Raw genomic sequence first — 14,576 nt, 5'->3', positions numbered from 1 at the left:
TCCCTATGATATTAAAGTCAGCCACCTCCTGTGTAAACAATCCTTTCTTTATTCACTCCTCTTAATTTACTGAGCCTTAACAGTAACATAACAGCATCTACTTTTGTATCTTCCCATCTTAAAATTGGCAGCACAGGAGATAGCCTTGGCTACCCTAGTATTGTATGAGTAACATACTCATCTACATAAGCTTGATTTGACCCACAATAACAGTCATTTGGTAGGGGCTCAACAACACTAGCAGCAGCTTTTACCAAAGTTTGATATATGGATTGCTTTCGACAGCAGTTGCTCTCTTTATAAGGTATGCAGTTAAGAGTCTGCCACAACAACATCTAGAGACTCCAAGGAACACACTTGCCCCATGAGCTTAGCACAAAATGGGAAAGAATTTGTAAGAGGAAAGCGCACCAATTGCAAAAACTGACCTCAGCATAAAATACACCGCTTGAAACCAACAGTAGGCAGCGTGCAATGCAAATCCAAGAGGGAACATATATAGGAAACTGCACTTTTTGACATAGGCAACCCCACTTTTTACCACTGGTACCCAGGTTTTCGACTGAAGGTGCATTGGGCGCCTGCTAACCAGGTCCTTAGGGACAGTGCTTTTTCCCTAAAACGAGGCAAAATGATCTAATCACATAGAAATTGAAGCACACTTTAGCACCCCGGTTATGTTCCTAGTAAATGGTACCAATAGTAACTAGGGCATGGGTACTAAGAGGGTCTTTAAGGGCTGCAGGATGCATTATGCCAACCTAAGGGACTACCCCCTATAAATTGTATGCAGTCAGACACTGAAGGCTACATGAAATGGTGCAACACATTTGTGAAAACACAACATGGCACACACTGTGTACCATGCCAAAGTAACTGCATATAATATATGTAAGTCACCCCTTCAACAAGGTTTACAGCCCTAAGCCAAGGTGCATTATATTTTATATGAGGACATATATGCAAGATTCCATTACTGAACAGGGAAGTCATCTTAAGGTATGTACTGGGCACTGGTCATTACTTGTCACCAAGGAAAATAATGACTTCACTGAAACCTATGGTGTTTGGTATCAAACACCTCTTCTTACTAAATCTATATTGATGCCAGTATTGAATGTATTATTATGACATGTACCCAGAGGTTTCTGACACCCTAGAGGTGAGAGCCCATGCTCTGAGGCCAGAACCAAGGCTTGCTCTGGAGAAAGGTGCTATCACCTCCTCCAGCAGGATGGCTATTAAATCAGCATATTTGGGCTGGAGACTTCAAAGCCCCTGCCGCCATTTGATATGCGGCCCTGGCTTTCCTCCGACCTAGAGAATGCCATCCCCTGCCCTAGGGCCCATTTGGCACCAGGACATGCAGAAAATTAGCTATGCAGTAGGCGTGTTGCACCTCCGGGCTAGACACACCTCTATGGTGGAATGACTAACATTCTCAACAAAGGAATTGTTCCACTATCTAGTTTTTGGGTGGAAATTGTGAATTCTGGCTCAGGAAAATGCCCACTCCCTAAAGGAAGTGTTCATCTAGTGAGGGGGGTAATCCCCCCCAGGGGTAAGAATCCTATTGGCTACTACCCTACACTCCCCTTAACGCCCCTAAATTCGTATTTAGGTGGCCCCCTGATATCAGAAACTCAGATTCACCTAAAGACAAAGAGGAAGGACAAAGACGAGCTGATGATGCAAGAACTGTGGCCTAGCTGTGGATTTAGCGCAAAACCCTGCCTTCCTGCTCCTGTCCCGACAATTACAAAGACCAGACTCATCCTGCAGTTATGCATCCGCCCAGAGGACTGCCATCACCTCGCCGAACCACTTCCCTGCACCAGCAGTCACTGAGTGTAACTCCCCGGTCCCATGTTTTGCTGACCATTGAGTCCACTGTGGTAACAACTCGCCAGGAAGAGGATTACACGTAACCAGAAGGTCCGCCCCATCGAACCACTCAGTCTTCGAGGCGCTGTGCATGCACCAATACCTGGAGTACCTGACCAAGTTGCAAGGCTTGTTTGTGGGCAACCAGATCACCAAAACTGCAAAACAAAAAAAATAAAAAAAATACCTTACTTGCACATCAAGAGAGACCAGCTCCATGCCAGAAGTCGTCTTGCTGAGTTTCTTGCCCCTCTTCTGCAGGAGCACCAAGAATCGTGCCAGCCTCAAACTTGCCGACCCGCTGACAAAACATCTTCCCACCAGAGAACCCCAGCACTGGGCTACTCAAACCAACGGTGTCTGTGGTCCTGTGACCCTCAAGAGCCAAGTCCTTATTTGAGTTCTGCCAGACTAGTCGCCCAGTCCTAACAGTCTTTCTTCAAGGTACTTTTCTCCATTGACTGTAACATATAGCATTCAAGGCTATCATGGCAGGAAGCCCATCTGCACCTGGATACACCAGAAAAGGTAAACCCGAACTGTTGGGGGATTCCTGGGACCTTGGCCCCTACTTACCTTAAGTCCAGAAGAATAGCCCTTCAAGTAGTATGCAAGTGACCCTATGCATTGTATGCTTACCCAATAGGATAATATTACAGCATTCGAGGCCTCAGATTTGACAGCTGTATTTACTGTACCTTTAAAAATCACTAACTAGGAAATTATTTACTTGACTATGTAGATCTTAGTGTGTAAATTAATATAACAATTTTATTTTTCTTCATTGGTATGGAGTTTCTTCTTGAGCAGGTCTCCTTTATTGACTCTTCAAATGCTTCACACTACTCTCCGATAAGCCTAAACTGCTCGTCCCACACTACCACATAAAGAGCATTTGGGATTATTAATATAAGCCCTGTAACCAATAAGGGTCAACTGAACTATCTGCATGCTGTACCCCTACAACACAGCTCTGCTTAAACAATTATTTCTTAATTAAGATTACATTAAATACAAATTTAAGAAAGCACAAGTGCACAAACAAAACAACCAAATGTGCTTTGAAGAACAAACATCAAATAGTGAAAAATCTGTTTAGAACTGAAGTGTAACATAGTAAAACGAGTCCCCGACCTCATCAGTGACACGATAAGTGGGACAAGTCAATCTGTAGGTCTCAGGTGAATGATAAGCATGTGCACCTTATGTCAATATTCTAAAATCATTGCCAATTATCAGTTTTTCCATGTTACAGGGGATTTCTTTTTATATTATCCAACCTGTTTAATATCCATTCAGTACACTCGTATAGATCTCTCTTCCTATCACCGGAATTTCAAGGTTCCCTTGGTTTCAGAAAAAATGAATCAGAAATATTAGCAAAGCTGTGACTAATCAGATTAAATCTGTCAATATCCCAAGTCATAAAAACAGCTTTCCTTGGGTTATGCTGGTATCTAACAAAGGCAGCATCCAACTGTATCAGATGTGATGCAGTGTGCTTGGGGTCTCTAAATCAAGACATGTCATGCAAGCCACGAGTGTCCGTGTCATGCCATGGTTGAGAAGACTAAGGCAGGAAAATGTGTGTTGTTCGCCATAACCAGTAAAAATAATTTTATGGTAATGGCCAAGTATGTAACAAACAAGCTCAAGGTTCCTACAAACTTCACATTTTTAACATAATGCGCAGGTGGGTGACTTGTGTGTTGAGGTCCACACCAATAAAAACCACCAGGGTATATTTCATAAAGAAAAAGCTAATAACCTTTAAATCGCTGCCTCCGCTGCTCTGCCACAGTTTCTGTTCGCCTTCCGATGGTTCGGTCTGGTACAGTTGGTTTCGAGGGCGGTTTTGGAGGTGGTGCCTTTTCTACAGGAGGTGCGGGTACAGGTTCTGGAACTAAATGTTTTAAAGAGGTCTTTACAATGGCCCTGTGAACAGGAAACACTAACATGCAGCATATATAGGAGCACTGCATTACATTGCAATTTTTGAAAGCCCTGAATACATTCTGGTTATATAGGCACATCAAAACCCATTCCAAGACCTTGGCTCAACGGATGCTGACAGTTTACGAAGGAGGGTAGGAGGGATGATAGGGGGTCATGGCAATATCTGAAATGCGTTTTATGGCAAACTCTTGTTGGTGCAAATGTAGCTGCATACTTTAAGAAGAAAAGAAGTGTGCAGAGGAAAATACTAGAAAGGTGCAGCACACAAATGATTTTTTAGGAAAAACCAAATTGCTTATACACATGTTCTCCTGCCTGATCTATACACTGCAGTTTCTATTGTTTGAGGGATATATGGCAAGCCACCTAGTCTAAGTTGGCTATAATATTACCCATTGAGACTATTTCCAACTAGGTTTGGTTATACCTGGGGGAGCAGGAGGTGTCACTACAACTGTTGCAGTCTTTGTCACTGGTACTGCTGCTGCTGCTGTCACCTTTGCGGCTGGCAGTTTCCGAGATTTGCCCTTTGGAATTGGTGGCAACAACTCCACTTCTTCTTGAGGCATTTGGGCTACTTTCTGAAGAAAGATCTTCTCCAGGGCTTGCGCCATCAGGACAATGTCGTCTGTGGGCTGGACAAAAGACCACAGGAAAAGTTAATTCAGCTCACAGACTTTCAACAAAATCATTGACAGCATACTGACTTGAAACATGCAAACCTCTCCAGTTATTTCATACGTCATTCGGCTGCATTTCTACGAAATTTAACGAGACAAAGCTAAACAAAAATAGCTTTAAATTTCACTTGAAATGAAGAGAACCACATAAAACAGCCCCTGTTATAAAGGCCAATCCATTACATTTCACTCCCTGGATTAACAATAAGCAAGATGAAATATCCTTTATTTTCTTTGATCTATGAACTTCAGCTACATTATCTGTAAGCATCTACCAACTCGATATATATTTTTTTGCAAACCAACTTGATATCACTGGACATAGTTAGTTAATATTACATACCCGAAATATAACTTTTGCAGACTGATGTTGGATTTACAGCAACACAAAATATGGACTATGTTAAGCCTGACCTGTCATGTAAGTTCTCATTATCCTAATGAGACTACTGGATTTGGGAGGCAGAATCACTTGTACTGCCGGGGACGGAGTCTGAACCCACACCAGGTGACACATGTCGGCCTAATCCGGGTTTTGTTCCAGCTAACCAGCAGTGCCTCATCTCCACCCAACTGGGCGCATGACACAAATGACTCCTCAGGGAAATCGTGGCCACTCAGGTCTTCTCCGTTTTTCTCAGTTACATTAGTCTCACATATGCAAGGACAATCAGAGGCAGAGTATAGCTCAATAAGGTTTTATTGAAGTAACTGCATCTTAGATAATAAAACATGTACTGCAATAACTAGGCTGATAAAGCATGACAGGATTAAAATGACAAGGAGAGTAAAACACAAAAATAACGCTACCCTGTTGTCACTACGTTTTTTTAAGAATAGTTCCTACCTAGGCTCTGTTAGAGTACAGCATGTTAAGCTCTAATTCTGCCGTTCAGGTTCCCCTGGGAAAACATCATCCCTCACACCTGAGGGAGAGGACTGTAATCTACATAAGCAGCTGAGTGCAGCACTCAGCAATCAGCATACAGTTGTGGTCATCTGGCTTGAATCTCCCTCTAACGTACATGGGTCTAAGTAGTGTTTTTAATATAAAACAGCTGATGTTCAAGGAATGGATCCCCAAGTAAGAGTGTATGTGTTTCTGTGAACATTGCAGACAAAGCATACCACTTTTGCCGGCAACCTATCTCACTGCGTCCTTGAGAAAAGCATAGACTGAAATAAATGTATTGTTTAAGAACGCAGTGCTGGCCCAAGCGAAGAACAGCTAGATGGGAGAAAAATAAGACTGCAAGTGTGGCTATTGTTAAAATATTATAACAAAGCTCGAATAAAACATATCTAGGTTAAAGTGCAGAGCGGCAGGCCTAGTTTGCTAAAATAACATGTCTAGAACTATAGTTAAAATGGCTACACAACAAACCACTGTTGAAACGTCTGCTGGAAAGATTGAGAATACTATAGCTTCAAGCACAACCTCACTGTGCTTGTCAAGTTGCTGTCGTCATTACTGATCTGTCAAACCTTCCAGCAAGATAAATAGCACGCTGTTAACCACATCAAGGAGATGTTGTGTAGGTTGCAATCTATAATTTGCTACTAACCAGAATCACTGAACTACACGCAAGTTTGTCTGCCACCTAAATCAAATGTAGATCTTCAAACCGTTGATAGACAAAAGAAACCCCTCTTACTTCCTGCTAGACTTTTCATCCTTGGGGTGGGCTCCCTCAACTTTTTGCCTCTGTTCCCCAGGTTGTTGATGTGTGCTGGACTCTGATTTTACTGTTTTTGTTACTCTGGGCACTTTACCACTGCTAACCAGTGCTCTTTTACAAAATTTGCATGTAATTGGCTTATCCATGATTCACACATTTGGTTTACTTGAAAGTCCCTAGTAAAGTGCACTAGAGGTACCAGGGCCTGTAAATCAAATGCTACTAGTGGGCCTGCAGCACTGGTTGTCCCACCCAAATGAGTAGCTCTGCAATCATGTCTCAGACCTGCCACTGCCGTGTCTGTGTGCAGTTTTGACTGTAAATTCGACTTGGCAAGTGTACCCACTTGCCAGCCCTAAACCTTCCCTTTTCTTACATGTCAGACAGCCCTAAGGTAGGCCCTAGGTAGCCCCAAGGGCAGGGTGCAGTGTATGGTTAAGGTAGGACATACAGTAATGTGTTTTATAAGACAGTGAAATATTGCTAAATTCGTTTTTCACTGTTGCAAGGCCTGTCCCTCTCACAGGTTAACATGGGGGCTACCTTTAAATCTGATTAAAGTGTAGATTCCCTTTGGGAGCGGATGAACATGTGGAGTTTGGGGTCTCTGAGCTCACAATTTAAAAATACATCTTTTAGTAAAGTTGATTTTGAGATTGTGTGTTTGAAAATACCACTTTTAGAAAGTGAGCATTTTCTTGCTTATACCATTTCTGTATCATTGCCTGTTTGTGGATTCCTTGTCTGGGTCAGTTCGACAGTTGGGCTGGTTGTACCTCATACTAGACAGTGACACAAAGGGAGCTGGGGTGTAGCCTGCATATCCTGATGAGCCATCTGAGCTAGGAGAGAGGGGAGGAGTGGTCACTCAGACCTGAAAGGGCTGTGCCTGCCCTCACACAATGCAGTCTCCAACCCCCTGGTGAGTGTCTGGGAGCTGGTCTGTGCAAGCCATAATTTCACATTCAAAACAGACTTTACTTTGAAGTAGACCTGCTTAAAAGGAGAAATTGGGTATAAGAAGGGCACCCAAAACCACAGACTTTAGAACACTTCTGGAAACAAGAGGAACCTCTGCCTGGAGTAGAACTGAAGAGAAGTGCTGCCCTGTCTGTGACTCCGCTTTTGTGGAGGTATTCCGCAGTTGCTGCTTCTGCCAGAGTAAGAGGGCAAAGACTGGACTTTGTGTGCCTTCCATCTTGTGAAGAAATCTCCAAAGGCTTGATTTAGAGCTTGCCTCCTGTTGTTTGAAGTCACAGGGACAGCAAAGACTTCTCTCTGCCAGCACCTGGAGTCTCTGGAGAAACTCCCGCTCTGACAAGTGGTGCCCTATCCAGTCCCTGGAAAAGGAAAGCTGGTGGAAATCCAAAGAAATCGACTCCGGACAATGTTGAACTGATGCTGCGGCTAAATCCGGTGACGCGGCCTGCAACCGACTCCGTGATCTTCGCTGAAATGTGACAACTTTCGCAGGCCCGACGCTGCTACAGCCCCGCTGAAGTCCGCAACTCTGTGGAAGTTGCCGCACCACGTCGTGACCGATGCCGCTTGAAGTGCGCAGATTCAACGTTTTGCACAGACAACGCTTGTTGGGAACGACTCTTTCACAATGCCGTGTTAACACCTCATCGAAGCATTTTGTGTTTCTAAGCGCTATTTTTGAGTTTAATCTTTAAAAATTCAGAACTTGACTTGTGTACGTCGGATTTTTGTCATTTTGGTCTTGTTTTGTTTAGATAAATATTTCCTATTTTGCTAAACTGGTGTTGTGTCATGTTGTAGTGTTTTCATTAATTATTGTGTGTGTTGGTACAAATACTTTACACCTAGCACTCTGAAGTTAAGCCTGCTCTGCCAAGCTACCAAGGGGATAAGCAGGGGTTAGCTGAGGGTGATTCTCTTTTACCCTAACTAGAGTGAGGGTCCTTGCTTGAACAGGGGGTAACCTGACTGTCAACCAAAGACCCCATTTCTAACACTTCTTTTGTAAATTAGCACACTTGAAGTAATCAGTGGTACGAAAAGTTACGTTTACTCAATGCTGACAGGTGGACATTTGTGCCCTTGCCAGTCGGGATGGGGTAGGATTCAAAGTCCAGACAGCAGTGACTTGCAAACAGAGCCAAGCAGAACATCTGTTCGTATTATGAATGCAGCAACGATACCACTGATTACAAAAAACAAAAAGAAAAGAAAAAGGAAAAAAAGAAAAATTAGAGCACTGCCTTTTATGAAACATGCATTGGGATGGACAATCAACTTTCCTAATGCGAGCTATAATTGCACATGTTAAACAGTTGTCATTTGCCGAATAGAAGTAAGCAACAAATACTTTTTTTATTGTGTCCTACAGTGCCAGGTTCATACGAATTGTTGTATTTAAACCAGACACCATTTACTCTAACTGTAATTATGAGAAAAGTTATGGCAAAAATGAGTTATGACCTTAGGGAAGATTAAAGGAGGGGCACCAATTCCCCTCATGTGCTGTTCCATGCTCATTTGTAGATTAGCCAATTCGCACAGGAGAAAAGGTGTTCTTTTAACACAGAAAGTATGCTTGAAGTACGAGACCTCTGAACAAGATACTGTTCCTCATCAAGTCTGTTGGAAGCAAACCTATTTCTCAGTACTAAGGGTTATGACCAGCCCCCTCACTACCCACCCTACCACCAAAGGGTGTTCATGCCCTTCGTGTTGTGGTGCTTAACAATTGCTTTAATCCTGGTCATCAGTCATTTTAACTTTTTTTTGTGCAGGCGTTCGGACGTGCATGACTTTGGAGAACTAGGATAGTCATACAAAACTGTGGCAAGGAGGATCCTTGCAGGCTGCCAGTCAGCTTTTTACGCAGCCATGCTCCTCAATACTGTTAGAAACATTAGGCATAACATCATGCTAGCTAAGAGGCAAACTAATCAAGTCAAGTCTGACAGATCCTAAGTGTTTTGGCAATACTTCTAACCACACCATTAATCTTCATAACCATATGACGTACCTATTAAAATACACCAATTGTAAACAACAGTATCACAACAGCACTTTCGAAGTTACAGCTAATAAAACACATTAGATTCCTCATCTATGAAGGAATATATTAATTAAACCATGGCTGGAAGATACTGAACTCAATCAGCAATGCAAAGACATACTAATAGTAGAACACACGCTATATAAAAATATTGAACAGAACATTCTCTTGTGTGAACTTTGGTTGGCTGGACACACAAAGGCATTGCTTTTCTTGCTTGGCCTAAATGCAAACAGGTCAATATTGAGTGGTTCTCCACACCAGACAAAGAGGTCTATGAACTGTTTCTACTGTGTCCATTCCATCAGTCTTGGTGCTCGACAGCCACCCACAAGGCCATTCTTTTCTTCTAATACTACCTTTTATCGAAGGTCTTCCACTTTGCAACCAAGGGCTCACACACATTACTTTAATCAGTTGGGCATTTCCAAAACAAATTATGAACACAAATTCCAGTTCTATGTACCAGTATGTCAAGTAGTAAAATTTAAGTGGGGCACAGTTTACAATTTAATCCAGACCATGATGGCAAAAAGAGATGTGGCTAGCCAAAAAAATCAGCAGTTCTGACAAATGGACTGAGTACTTCAAAGACTCATGGTCCAGGGTGACCACAGAAGGCGTAAAAAGGGCTGCATGATTAGGAGTTCATAATAGGTATAGCTTTTGACAATATATTTTAATGTGGTCAAACCACTGCAACACACAGGTCTAGGTTTATGGTAATTCAGATGGATGATGCACCCAGCTTGCGCAAGCAAACCTGGGATGATGTGATTAAGGAGAGCCTGACAGCAAAGGGAAAGCCAATGGACAGAGAGGAGAACACTGCATTCAGCTGGAAAGAGCAAACATGCAATTTGATTAGTGAAGGACTTAATTAAGAGAAAATATTTTTTAAAGCCATAAAAGAACAAGTTACTTCTAAATCCAGTTCTACACCACTGATATCGTCCGTCCCTGCACATGGTAGAATCATTCCAAACAGTCAAGCTTAGATTCCTCCAGTGATGTTCCAAAAGCAGTATTAAGAAGCTGCATTAGAAAAAGCTTGAACACTGATGTTGGGAGCAAACTACTCATTAGAAAAAGACCCAAACTTCAATCCGTCAGATGAGTGTGTACGGACCTCTACTGCGAGGCTCTCATACTTCATTTCTACAGCACCAGACTGGAAGAATACAGATAACTAAAGCCTCTGATTGGAGAAGAGGGCGGTTCACTTGCAAATGAAGGATAAAGCTGGAGAACAAAACCGTTACCTATCAGCAGGAGTAGCTTTGAGGCCTGAATCTATTCTGCCATCTAGTGGTTGGGATCAAAATAGTGTGGGGGGGGGGGTGTCGAACACCATTTGTTAGGTGGAAGCCATCTTCAGATTCTTTTTTCTCCTGGAGTATGCTGTTCTTCTAATTTCCCTATACCTTGAATTGCTTTTCTCAACTATTTTCTTACATACCACCACCACCAGCTTTATTTCGCAGGCGGCCGGAGGGCTGCACAGAACTCAAAACTCTTCAGGCTGCAGAACGACTCCTACTGGTAAGTAACATTTCGTTTTATAGCATGAATCCTTTACTGGATTCACATGTAGATTACGTGGAGGTGTTTGGTTTCTTTGGAAGGATGGGCTGAAATGTGGATTGATTGGCAAACAGTGGTGTTGCAGCACTCTGCCACACTTGTGGTTCCTTGTTCAAATGCATAGCCACAGTGTTTTGTGAAGGTGTGTTGGGAAGACCAGGTTGCAGCCATACAGATGTCACCAAAGAGTGTTTGCTAGGAACGATAGGGTTGCGCCCTTCTTCCTGGTTGAGTGCACCCTATGGCATGTGAGTAAAGCCTCCTCGCCTTTGCATAGCATGTTTGGATAGTTTCCACTATCCATCGTGCAATCGGTCCTTTGGTTACCGATGTACCTCTGCTCAATAAATTTCAAAACTCGGGCAACAATGGTACAATAGTTGCACATTCCTTTTGTTTGAATAGTTTCACCTCCACTGGTGCTCAAACCCTACAACACACCTGTTGCCATGATATGTATGTTTTGGTCAGCAAGAACCCTGGCAAGACTATTTTATCAGAAAAGGTAGCGGAGCACTCATAATTAGTAAAGTTCCAAAAAGCTTTTTCAAGTAGTTTTGGTATACATTAGAGTCACAATGGTTAAGCAAGATCCAAATTTTGTACACAGAAAGTAATCCTTTACTTAGTATTAGTAAATATGTACATCAAAACACATAATTCAACAATAGAGACAAAGTTCCAGATTTAACGATGATCCCGATCAATTGAAGAATTCAGCCATGCACAAACAGAAAGAAAGCTCCAACTTCATGGACGATCCTGACCAACTGAATTCAGCTGACACGCATTTCATCTCTTCTAGGGACTTCAAGGCGCCACACCAATCTCATTTGTATACAGATTAAGAATTATAGAAACAACTGATGTGAATCCAAACAAAATGTGTCCAATGTACCACATGCTTGAAGATCAGATGTTCACTTATCCTTTCATTATCTCGTTACGTAGTGATGCCTGAATGCTTCAAACTTCCATAAATTATCTGATTTTGATCATACTACTAACATTAATTCAGTCGCCGGAACTTTGTAATAATGACCCAAGAGTGATGTATAGTCTCAATAAGTACACCACTTTTGGACGATAATAGGCCTTGATAAATCCATATTGAGCATCTTAATCGATTACCTACAGTGCGGCTGCACAAACAAAATTATTCTGATTGGCTGATGTAAAACATAGTTGTGTTGTCTGTTTGGATTAATAGGCTTTCCCTAATAGCAACTTCTGAAATACTTTTAAAGGCTAATAACATGGTTTTCAGCTCTAGAATTTTGATGTGTTGTACTACATCTTGTTCCTTTCAAACTCCTCTGGCATTAAATGAGCTCCCCAACCCATATCCGAGGCATCTGCTGCAATTGTTACTGCTGGAGTTGGTAGTTGAAAGTTTGTGCCTCCAGTTATATTTGTTCTGTTTCACCATGCTATTTCCTCCTATACTCCGTGACAACCAACAGAACTTCCAAATTCCCTGTTGATTGTGACCGTTGGTTCTGTTACCATTCCTGAATTGATCTCTGGGTGAAGTCACGCTTGTGGAATTAAAGTGATGCATTCATCTTCCCTAGACGCTTCCCCACCATCCACACTGTCAGAGTTTGCCCCTTCCGGTAAAGCAGAGTTTCCGTCTCTACTGATTGGGTTCTATTTTCGTTGAGAAACACTTTCCCATGGATTGAGCTCACTCTTGCCCCAGAAATATCTTCTCTTTTTTTGGTTGTGGCTATGACTCCTCTAGATGCATACAGAATCCCAATGTGAATAAAGTCCTCAATACCAGAAGTATGATCTCTGTACTTGTAGAAGTTTGTTTTTACTCACCTGTCATCCAGGTAAGGATAGACATGAATGCCAGGTCTTCTAATGTGTGCTGCTACTGCTGCTAAACACTTTGTAAACACTCTTGGTGCCGATTTTATCCCAAATGCCAGTAGCGTGAACTGGTAGTGAATTTTGTTTATGTAATTTTTTTATGTATGTATTTTTTGTGCTGAACATTCATTGGGATGTGTACATAGGCATCCCTTAAGTCTGCAGTTGCCATAGAATCCCTTCTTTGTAATTGTGGAATGAACTCATGCAATTTTGACAGCTTCAATCTTTGCATTTTGATAAACGTGTTTATAAACCTGATGTCTAGAATTGGCCACAAAGACCCATCTACTTTGGAAATTAGGAAATATGAGGAATTTTTCCCCCTGCTGGTTTCTTGTCTTGGAACGCTCTATTGTCTTTTTTCTACAAATATTCCTCGACCTCCTTGAGTAGATGAGGTGGGAACCTCTGAAATAAGTTCTATGCAATATCAGAGTTCAATTAAGTTTAATATCTATTTGTCTGACGTGATCTTCCTCCACTCCAGAAGGAATTTGTTTTATTCTGCCTCCTTCTGGTGTTGGGTATAGGATTTCTTACTCTTTGTTCTTGCCTCACTGGTGGGGTTAGTGAGAGGTTTCCAATCCTTAACAAGTCACTTGTGCATTGGAGTTGAGCCTCCTCAATGGCTGACCTTTTTCTTTGCTCCTTCCTCGAAAGGACTGAAGACTTTGCTTTTGCAACTCTGCTGAGGCCACTTGATTGCCCACTTAAAGGTTTGGGTGGGATGTTCCTGCTTGAAAGCTTCCACTCTCTGTGGGTCTGTGGGATGGGACTGCACATCCTGCTCATTCCTCCATGAAACTGCAAGACTCCTGAATATGCCATTTTATTGTCCTTTTCAATTGGTTAAATTGCTCATCAACCATGGTCCCAAACAACTGTTTCCCACTGAATGGGTGTTGACAATGCTGGCTTGCACTCCTGGCTTGAATCCAGAAAATCTCAGCCAGGAATGGCATCTGAGGTTGATGCCAATCATCATTTACCAGCTTCATGCATCTGCCACATCCAATGCAAAATTCAAGCATGTTGGCAATGTTTTTGCACTGTCGACTAAGTGCGTTGCCCTTTTCCGATATTGTTCAGAGAGGTGTTTCATCAGTTGTCCGTTCTCCTCCCACTGCTGGTGTGCATAACGATTTAATAAGACACTGGAGTTTGCAATGCACTACTGGTTAGTTGCACTTCGCTCAAACTTCCTCCCTATGAGCTCCATTCTTTTTGCTCTCCTTTTCTGGAGACGGAGCTGATGTCCAAGGAAAGTTGGCTCTCTTCATTGCTTAAGATGCCAAGATTGATTCAGCGGGTACCGTGCCCTTTATATATGCTGAATCTTTCGGAGAGTATTTGTAGTTTTCTCTGCCCTTGGAGTCACTAATCAACAAGTGGCAGGTTCTTTGAAGGAATCTCTTCCTTGGTCTAGGACACTAGGAAGCATGGGTAGGAACTGGTTCCTGGTTGTTGTGTGTAAGAAGCTGGCCTGGTGTGTGGTGGGTGCCCAAGATACTTACCTTTTACCAGGTCCAAGTACCCCCTCTTAGTGAAATGTAGGCAGTGTCTAGAAGCCAGGCTTTTTTGAGGTAGCTGTGGATGAGCAGCCAAGGATTATCTAGGAGACATGCAAAACCACTATAGTCACACAACACTTCCACACAGGAAAGAAAGCACAAAGTGTTACAAAAATAAAGACACTTTGTTTTAGTGGCAATACCAAACTTACTAAATAGGCAATACTCCCTTAGGAGGTAAGTAAACACACTAAATATGTCTACTAGTAATCAGCAATAGGCACCCTGGGGGGCAGGGGGATGGGGGAGTTGGGAGCCCAAACCATATACTAACAAAATGGAACAAGAACACAGGACTCCCACCTAGGTA

General features: G+C 42.4%; 1 protein-coding gene across 5 annotated transcripts in view; it reads right to left on the bottom strand.

Moving 5' to 3' along the window:
• The window catches only part of BRD3 (bromodomain containing 3), a 506,564-nt gene that overhangs the window by 338,474 nt on the left and 153,514 nt on the right, over window positions 1–14,576 (bottom strand). For all 5 annotated transcript variants that reach the window (XM_069241568.1, XM_069241563.1, XM_069241564.1 and 2 more), the window contains 2 exons: window positions 4,268–4,475; window positions 3,653–3,787 (listed from right to left, as the gene is read on the bottom strand). In XM_069241568.1, the coding sequence (XP_069097669.1) occupies window positions 3,653–3,787; window positions 4,268–4,475 (343 nt within the window). The remainder of the gene's footprint in view (window positions 1–3,652; window positions 3,788–4,267; window positions 4,476–14,576) is intronic.

This window comes from Pleurodeles waltl, chromosome 6, assembly GCF_031143425.1.
Source record: "Pleurodeles waltl isolate 20211129_DDA chromosome 6, aPleWal1.hap1.20221129, whole genome shotgun sequence".
NCBI classification, from domain to species: domain Eukaryota; kingdom Metazoa; phylum Chordata; class Amphibia; order Caudata; family Salamandridae; genus Pleurodeles; species Pleurodeles waltl.
The sequence above is the reverse complement of the archived record's forward strand: the minus strand, read 5'-3'. Positions and strand labels throughout refer to the sequence as shown.